At 42.4% G+C, this 9,346-nt stretch overlaps 1 protein-coding gene across 1 annotated transcript in view; it reads left to right on the top strand.

Annotated features, from left to right (window-relative positions):
* The window catches only part of SNRNP200 (small nuclear ribonucleoprotein U5 subunit 200), a 48,798-nt gene extending 41,332 nt beyond the window's left edge, over positions 1 to 7,466 (top strand). The window contains exons 37-45 of the mRNA XM_007959435.2: positions 2,942 to 3,131; positions 3,229 to 3,393; positions 3,631 to 3,752; positions 3,949 to 4,092; positions 4,180 to 4,356; positions 4,658 to 4,818; positions 4,902 to 4,983; positions 7,129 to 7,221; positions 7,323 to 7,466. Of these exons, the coding sequence (XP_007957626.1) occupies positions 2,942 to 3,131; positions 3,229 to 3,393; positions 3,631 to 3,752; positions 3,949 to 4,092; positions 4,180 to 4,356; positions 4,658 to 4,818; positions 4,902 to 4,983; positions 7,129 to 7,221; positions 7,323 to 7,466 (1,278 nt within the window). The remainder of the gene's footprint in view (positions 1 to 2,941; positions 3,132 to 3,228; positions 3,394 to 3,630; positions 3,753 to 3,948; positions 4,093 to 4,179; positions 4,357 to 4,657; positions 4,819 to 4,901; positions 4,984 to 7,128; positions 7,222 to 7,322) is intronic.
* Positions 7,467 to 9,346: the final 1,880 nt, after the last annotated feature.

Here is a 9,346-nt window from a genome sequence, read left to right as displayed (position 1 = left end):
ACAGTCCTCAGTGCAGTCCCTGGGTAGCAGGGTGATTTTTAGGTTAATTCTTAAGTCGTACCACCACAGGAATCTGCGAGAGTGCTGTCTCTTTAAATATCCAAAATAGTCAAGCCGCTTTTTTAAACCTACAAAATGGCATCACTCTCCGGAGCGGCAAAAGTCCACAACTCAGCCCACCTTTCTCTTCACCTTCTCCATTTGTTCCCCAGCCACCATGCACAGTCTTTAGTGCAGTCCCTGGCTAGAAGGCTGATTTTTGGGTTAATTCTTAGGTCCTACCATTACTCGGGAATCTCCAAGCTGTATCGTCTGTGCCGTCAGGGTTGCTCAGTCCGCTGCCAGACCGCAGCTCCATGTGTCTCCTTTTTTGGTATTTTCATGCAAATTCTTCTGCTAGTTGGGGTTTAGTTCACTTTTGTATCCTTCCCTTCAAGGCTCAGGGGTCCAAGAATATCTTCTGTGTCTGTGTTAATTGGTTTCCCTTTTCTTTGTTGAAGAGCTTCTGTGCAGTCCTTGTGCCTAGTTCACCATCTTGCCAGAACTCCTGGTTGTCCTTCTTAAGTAACTAATTGTTTTTCCCGTGCTGGTTTCAGGATTCTTTCTTTGTCTTTGGTTTTGATGAGTTTGATGATGATATGCCTCGGTGATTTTCTTTTGGGGTCTATCCTGTTTGGGGTTTGTTGGACTTCCTGAATGCATATATTCTCATCTTTCATCGTATCAGGGAAATTCTCCAACAGATCTTGGACAGTTTTTTCAGTGCTATTATTTTTCTCTTCCTGTTCTGGAATTCCAGTGACATGTAGGTTTATTCCTTGTGATGGTATCCCACATGATCCTTAGGCTTTCTTCATTTTGTTCTGATTTTTTTCTGATTGATCCTTTTCCAAAGAGGTTTTCAGGTATTTGTCTTCAATCTCATTGATTCTGTTTTCCATTGCATCAATTCTACTCCTTTGCCCTTCCACTGTGTTATCTATTTCTGACAATTTAGTATTAATCTTTTGGATTTCTATCTGTAGATTTAGAATCATTTCTAATTTTTTATTTATTTTGTCATTTTGTTCTTGTATTTTCTTCCAAAATTCTTCTAGGGTTTTGTCTCTGTTTTCCTTGGTCTGTCTTTCAATCCTTTGAAGATACCTAAATATGATTCTTTTGAATTCCTTATCAGAGAGTCCAATGCTGCTTCTTCCTAAGGGATGTTCTGGGTCTGTATCCTGCTCCCTTGTTTCTACCACTTTATCTTGCTTCTTTGTGTGGACTGTGATGGTCTTTTGGCTCTGAGACATCACGGCATTGCTGTATTTAGATCTCTGTTAACTGTTTGTGAATGCAGTGAAGGGTGAGTCAGGCTCTTCTTGGTGGTTGTTTATCATTGGCCCGTTGGTGGAAAAGGAAGTGGTGGCTTTCACTCAGTAAGTGAAGTTGCAGGAGGTGTTGGTGTAGTTGTTTCATATGGGGGCTATTGCTGTCTTCCACTCAGTTAGACAAAAATAACAATTGAATAACCATCAAAAAAGTAAAAGCAAATGGACAAAAAACACACCGTGCAATCACACAGAAACAGTAACCAAAAAAAGGAAAAAGGAAAAAAAACAAACACCGTACTGTTTGGTGAGAGAGTCATAAGGGAAGAAAGGTGGAAAAGGAGAATAATGAAGAAAAAAATGGGAAAAACACAAAAAGAGAAACAAGGAATGGGGTTAACCACAAGAAAGGAAAAAAAAAAAATTTCTATCGGGAACAGAGAAAAGAAAGCTGAAAACTAGAACCTGGGAGAGGAAGAATAAAGAATAATAGTAAAAAGGACAAAAGTAGTAATAATAGTAGTAGTTTTAAATCAGACAAAAACAAACTAAAAAACAGAAAACAAGAAATCTGGACAGGGTGGGGCAGGGCACCCAGACTCCGTCCGAGCACACAGACTGGGATAGAATTCCTGCTGGCTCAGAAGGTGGGTGGGAGTGAGGGATAGCCGCACCTCCACTCACCAAGAGGGTGTGGGGTATAAGAGTAACAAGGGGAATGTTGCATCTTTCCAATCGTCCATGTTCAGAATGTCCTTGCAGTTCCCACTAAGTGGAGCCTGTTCTTAAGTCTCTGGAATCCGGGAGAATGCTGTTGCTTTTAAATATCCAGAATGGTCAAACCACTTGTTAAACATTCAAAATGGCTGTGCCCTTTGGACAGGCAAAAATCCACAGCTCAGCCCAACTTTCTCTTTGCTGCTTCCCCTTTTATTCACCAGCCACCAGAGCAGTCCTCTGTGCAGTCCTTGGCTAGCTGGGCTGATTTTTAGGTTAATTCTTAGGTCCTACCACCACCCAGCAACATCTAAGCTGTCTGTGCTGTCAGGATCACTGCCAGACCACAGCTCTGAATGTCTCCTTTTTTGGTGTTTTCATGCAAATTCTTCTGCTAGTTGGAGTTTAGTCCACTTCTGTATCCTTCCCTTCAAGGCTCAGTGGTCCAGGATTATCTTCTGTATCTGTGTTAATTGGTTCCCCTTTTTTGGTGAAGAGGGTCTGTGCAGTCTTTCTGCCTATTCCACCATCTTACCAGAACTCCCTGCAATTCATTTTTAGTGGTTTTCTATTAATTTCTACATCTTTTATTTCCTACATTGCTTTTGTAATAAGCCTTTCAGCCATATGGAGTTTTGTAGGCTTTTGTTTTTGCTGTTGTTTCTGAGTCCCTGTATTTAAGTCTTCACCCTCTGGCTGGTTTCATTGTTCCTCGTGCACTGCTCTCCTTCATGACTTGGCATATCCCTGGTCTCACAGCATATAATAACCAGTGATGCCACTTTCCAACTGTGTGTCTTCCATTTTATTATGAGCTGTGTCTGTCACACTGGGGCCATCTGCTATTGATTTATTTTTGGCTCTTCTTTGTCATCATTCACTGTGTATTATCTCCCCTTCCCTGCCCACAGGATTTCTTCAAAAAGTTCTTATATGAGCCATTGCCAGTAGAGTCCCACCTGGACCACTGTATGCATGACCACTTCAATGCTGAGATTGTCACCAAGACCATTGAGAACAAGCAGGATGCTGTAGACTACCTCACCTGGACCTTTCTATATCGTCGTATGACTCAGAACCCCAATTACTACAACCTGCAGGGTCAGTGCACCTTGGAGCACACATCATCCTTTTGTGGTTTTCACAGCCTTTGCTGGGCTGTCTCCCTGAGAGTCCCCTGTCATCTCTTACTTCATAGGCATCTCCCATCGTCACTTGTCTGACCACTTGTCAGAGCTTGTGGAGCAGACCCTCAGTGACCTGGAGCAGTCCAAGTGCATCAGCATTGAGGATGAGATGGATGTTGCACCTCTGAACCTGGGCATGATCGCTGCCTACTATTACATCAACTATACCACCATTGGTGAGGGACCTTTGGGGTCTTGTGAATGTCTGTGTTGGAGCTCATGCTCTGGAAGCCTATACAGGGGTCTGGAGCCCACTGAGATGAGAGATGATAGGGCTAGATGTGTCCCATGTTTGTCAGAGTGATGGGATGGCAGGATAGAGCAGGGTAGCACAGGCAATTAACCATCTTGTTCCTGCTCCACTTTTGTCCTATTTTTCACTTCCCCCAAATTTCCTCCTCTTTTTCTGTTAGAGCTCTTCAGCATGTCTCTAAATGCTAAGACCAAGGTGCGAGGGCTTATTGAGATCATCTCTAATGCAGCAGAATATGAAAACATTCCCATCCGGCATCATGAAGACAATCTCCTGCGGCAGGTGAACATACTTGGAGTTGAAACTTGGTTATATTCCCAGAGCACATGATATCCTTGTCATTACAGGAGAACCCCAACACACACACACACACATATATACACACTCCTGGGTGTTGACAGGTTGGGCTTTTAGCCTGAGAGCTGCTCTCAGGCAGGGTCACCTGTTCCTCACCAGTGATTTTTCTTCCTTTCTCCAGTTGGCTCAGAAGGTCCCTCATAAGCTGAATAACCCTAAGTTCAATGACCCTCATGTCAAGACCAACCTGCTTCTTCAGGCTCACCTGTCTCGCATGCAGCTCAGTGCTGAGCTGCAATCAGATACGGAGGAAATCCTTAGTAAGGTATAACAAATGTGGGTCAGAGAGGTTAGTGGTGATCTAAGAAATAGCAGTTCCAACCCAGCCTGTTATTGCACTACCCATGTTCAGGCAATCCGGCTCATCCAGGCCTGTGTGGATGTCCTCTCCAGCAATGGATGGCTCAGCCCTGCTCTGGCAGCTATGGAACTGGCTCAGATGGTCACTCAGGCCATGTGGTCCAAGGACTCTTACCTGAAACAGCTGCCACACTTCACCTCAGAGCATATCAAACGTTGCACAGACAAGGTGAGCAGGTCTGGACTGGGAGTGTTAAGTGAATAGGCCTGAGAATTAGGCCCTGGACTTGGGGTAGGTTGGGGGAGATGAGTCACAGTAAGGGAAACTTCTAGCTCTGGTTCCTCTAAAGGTGTTACATATTGAGATGTTAAGAGCCTGCCAGTTGTGGGCTGTGTTCTTTCTGAAGCTACGTCTTCTTTAGATGGTCTCATGGTGTAGGAAGTAAAATTATCATTTATTTGGTGCTAGTTTTTATTCGGTATTAGTTTGTGTTCTCTCTTTTTCCCTGCCTACTGCATATCCACTGCAGGGAGTAGAGAGTGTTTTCGACATTATGGAGATGGAGGATGAAGAACGAAATGTGTTGCTTCAGCTGTCTGACAGCCAGATGGCTGATGTGGCCCGCTTCTGTAACCGCTACCCTAATATTGAACTGTCTTATGAAGTTGTGGAAAAGGACAGCATTCGCAGGTGAGTCAGCTGTGCTGGGCACAGCATGATGGTGTGCTCTGTGAACCCCTTGGTCATTTGCTGTCCTTTTTTCTCCCTGACAGCGGTGGACCAGTTGTGGTGCTGGTGCAGCTGGAGCGAGAGGAGGAAGTCACAGGTCCTGTTATTGCACCTCTGTTTCCACAGGTATGTCCTGGTAGTTGGCTTTGTCTGTTATGTAAAAATCCAGGTTACAAGGGTACATTGTTAGTGGGGGAGGGGACTTTACAGTAGTAATGAAGTTACAAGGCTGAAAATTAACCTTGGAGTCATGTTTTTCCTTTTTCTTTTTCTCCCCAGCTTAACTTAATTTAGTTTGAAACGATTTAGGTGGATAAACATTGTTAAAACCTTATGTGTGGTTTGTGTCAGTCCCATTGCCAAGATGCATTTGTCTTTAACTCCAAATGGCCCCAAGATAATTTGGCTGTTCCACTTGGCATTTTCTTCTGTCTCCTTTCTCACTGCCACTTAGTCTGCTTCTTGTTGCTTGCTTCTTTACCATCAGAAGGAAAAATCTGATTCTCTTTATGTGGAACATGAAGTTGAGAGAAAAAACTGGATAAACAATAATACTGAATTTTACGAAATAGTTGTTCAGTATGCCCTGAGGAAAAAGTGCTTTAAATTGCAGTACTTTGGTTCTTATGATAGGAGTGACTAGCAGATGGGATTTCTTCCTTTTCTAATAATTTGTTATTGTTGAGAATATATACAACAAAAACATGCACCAATTCAAGTTTCTACACGTACTTTTCAGTGCCATTGATTATATTCTTCTAGTTGTGCAACCATTCTCACCTTCCTTTTCTGAATTGTTCCTCCCACATTAACATAAACTTACTGCCCCCTAAGCTTCCTATCTAATCTTTTGAGTTGCTTTTGTTAATTTGGATCCCATACAGGTAGATCATAAAAGAACATAAAGCTAAAGGCAGACATTCATTTTTTTTTTTAAATTGTGATTGGGTGAAAGTTTACAGAGCAAATTGACTTTCCATACAGCAGCTCACATGCACTTTGTCTCATGACATTGACTGCCATTTTCTACAATGCAACAGCTGCCCTCTCAACTTCCTCCCCCCTCATTACCTCTTCCTTGTGTCCTTTCCTCCCATGCACTCCTGCCCCCCATCTGTCTTCCTGTGTATACACAGCCCTTCTATTCTCCCATGATTGATCTCTCCAAGGAGTGTATCTACCTCAGGTAAATGTTCAGCTTATATGCCTGTCTTTTGTTTGGCTGGAAGCCACAGGAGTGGGTTCAGTTCCAGACCTGAAGGGCAGCTAGGCTTCATAGTCTCAGTGGTTCCACCAGGCTCTTACCAGACCAGCAAACCTGGTCCTTTTTTTTTTCCCCCTCCAGTGATTGTGAGTTTTGTTCCACATTGTTCTCCCACTCTATCCAGGATCTCCTACATAGATAACCCTCTTGAGTGGTTGACATTGGTACCCAGGCACCATCTAGTTCTTTTGCTCTCATAGTCACATAGGTGTACCAGTCACTTGGACTAATTTTTTCCATGTGTCTTTGGTTTTCTTCATTCTTCTGTGCTTTGGACAAGAAAGGACCCATCGTTGCATCTAGATGGCCACTTGCAAGGTTTTAAGATCCTAGTTGCTATTTGTCAAAGCTGACATTTTTTATTAATTTAGTTAACTATGGTTATATTTTAAGAAGACTTCAGAGGATATTTTTGATTTAAAGTTTAAAGACTATCTTAGGGCAGTAGTATCAGGAGTTCATCCAATCTGGATTACATGAGAATTTGAAATTCTGTTCTGCATTTTCCTTCCTTTTGATTAGGATTCTTCTGTAGAATCTTTGATGAGAATATTCAGTAATGGTAGGCAGTAAATGGGTTTTTGATAAGAAGCAGTGCTTTTTCCACAAGTCCTATTTTAGATCCTCTCTGATGGCAGACTCATCTCCATGTCAAGATGTTTTTCTTATCAGGGATATGTGTCTTCTCTGAGGAATGCAAACCTTCCAGGCCCCAAAGACTAGATCTCTAATTTGCACTCAGTGGTAAGTACTGAGTGGAAGAAGATATTTTGGGACAAGGAAATGAGCCAGAACCAACAAATGAGTCTATCTACCTGCTTATCAAATGAGGTCATTTGACACTTTTTGAGAGTTTCTCAAAATCTTATAGATCAAAATATATTTGGAAAGAAACTTTGGAAACCTTTCCATCTGTTTTTTTTTATTTTTCTACTTTTTAACTATTCTCATGGTCATCTATGGTCATCAGGTTTCGAGTGCTAAAATTCTTGCTTTGGTCACCTCAGAAACGTGAAGAGGGCTGGTGGGTGGTGATTGGAGATGCCAAGTCCAATAGCCTCATCTCCATCAAGAGGCTGACCCTGCAGCAAAAGGCCAAGGTGAGTGTTTCTACTGGCCTCAGTATTTGTTCTGAAAGTGGGGGCAGGCAAGCACTCTTCCTGTGTCCATGGTCATCCTGATTTCCACCTGTTTTTTCTAGGTGAAGCTTGACTTTGTGGCCCCAGCCACTGGTGCCCACAACTACACTCTGTACTTCATGAGTGATGCTTACATGGGCTGTGATCAGGAATACAAATTCAGCGTGGATGTGAAAGAAGCTGAGACTGACAGCGACTCAGATTGAGTTGTAAGGCATTTTACTCTTGCATAAAGGAGAGAAAACTTGAACCTGGATTAGGAACATGTACAGTTGCATGGGATTTTAATTGTGGAGACCAGGTCTGGCCAGTCAGGCCAGTGTTGTCCCAGCCCTCCACTGTGACTTTTCCCTTTTGCCATCTTGTAGTCCAAACTTTAGATCCAGTGTCTGTAAGTGTCATGTAGATGGTCAATCATAAACTGTGTACAGCCATTTCAGGCACATTCTTTGTAGTTCTTTCAGTCACACATTCTAATAAAATAACTTTGGAGAAACCATTTTTTTCTGTCTTTGCAGTGATTACCAAATTAAAAGTTTCCTTTCTGTAACATAAGGCCCTTAGTTAAAAAGGTTTGTTTGCTTTTGTAGCCAGTGAATTTTATAATTAGTAATTCCGTAAGACAAACCTGTTCTTCAGCTGGGCTGTCATCTGTAACCGTTTCAGTCTACCTGAAGGAGGAGACAGTGTTTTGCAGTTTCTCTTCAGGCTTATAATCTTGGTCCCCCACCTCTGTATGTTATGCAAATATCAACACTACTGCAGGAACTAATGCTGAGCCTTGGTGGATAGATCTGTGTTCCCACAAGGAGGTAGCACCAGAAGGGGGATTAAAATGCACCTGGTGGATGTGACCCACCCATAGTAAATAGATTTTGTAATCCATATATACAAATTTTCTTCAAATTCTTGCCTTCTGTTGGTTTTCTAGGAATACATATGCATTCTACTGCAAGATTATTCTGAAGGGCATTTTTCCTAAGTCAGTTTTCAAATTATTTGGTTTTAGGACCCTTTTGCACTAAAAAGTTAAGGACTCCAAAGAGTTTTATTATCTAGGTTATAGCCATTGGTATAGTAAAATATATTAAATAGTATATAGTAAAAATTAAAACAATTTAATTTTAAAACACTATCTCCATATGTTAACTTTTTTTTTTCTATTGTGATTTGGGTAAAAGTTTACAAAGTAAATTCACTTTCCACACAGGAGTTCACACACACTTTGTCTCATGACACTGACTATAATTTACCACAATGCAACAGCTCCCCTCCCACTTCCTCCCCATAGACCTCTTCCCTGTGTCCTTCCCTCCATGCACTCCTACCCCCTGAGCTGTGTCCCTGTGCATACCCACCCCTTCTGTTCTCCCATGATTGTTCTCTTCCAGGAGTGTTACCTACCTAGTGTAAATATTCACCTCATATGCCTTTTGTTTGGCGGGAAGCCACAGATGTGGGTTCAGTTCCAGACCTGCAGGGCAGCTAGGGGCCATAGCCTCAGTGGTTCCATCAGGCTCTATTGGACCAGCAAACCTGGTCCCTTTTTTTTTTTTCCTCAAATGACTTTGCGTTTTATTCCATATTGTTCTCCCACTCTATCCATGATCTCCTACATAGATCCCCCTCCGAGTGGTTGACAGTGGTAGCCAGGCACCATCTAGTTCTGGTCTCGTAGTCATATATGCTGAGGATTTCACAGTGTCCCAGTTGCTTGGACTAATTGTTTCCATGAATCTTTAGTTTTCTTCATTCTTCTTTGATCTGGATGAGAAGAGACCCATCGTTGCATCTAGATGGCTGCTTGCAGGCTTTTAAGATTTGCCACAGTAGGAGGTAAAACGATGTTTTGTGTAGTGTGTTATGCCAATTGAGCTTGATATCCTCTGTGACTAAGGTCCTAAGTCCACAGGTTCAACACTTGCTCCCTCTGGGGAGCTGGCTGTGCCGAAGAAGTGACTACAACCTTGTCTTTTGTCACCTCTACCATACACCTGCGAATTCTTACACAACATACAAATACACTTGTAGAATGATTGTCTGCCAACCTATACATGGTCTTGGGGACTGCAGTGAATTGCTTGAT

Source organism: Orycteropus afer, unplaced genomic scaffold, assembly GCF_000298275.1.
Source record: "Orycteropus afer afer isolate SDZICR_OR568_19922 unplaced genomic scaffold, OryAfe1.0 scaffold00017, whole genome shotgun sequence".
Classification (NCBI taxonomy): Eukaryota; Metazoa; Chordata; class Mammalia; order Tubulidentata; family Orycteropodidae; genus Orycteropus; species Orycteropus afer.
Note: the sequence above shows the minus strand (reverse complement) of the source record. Positions and strands in the feature narration are given on the sequence as shown.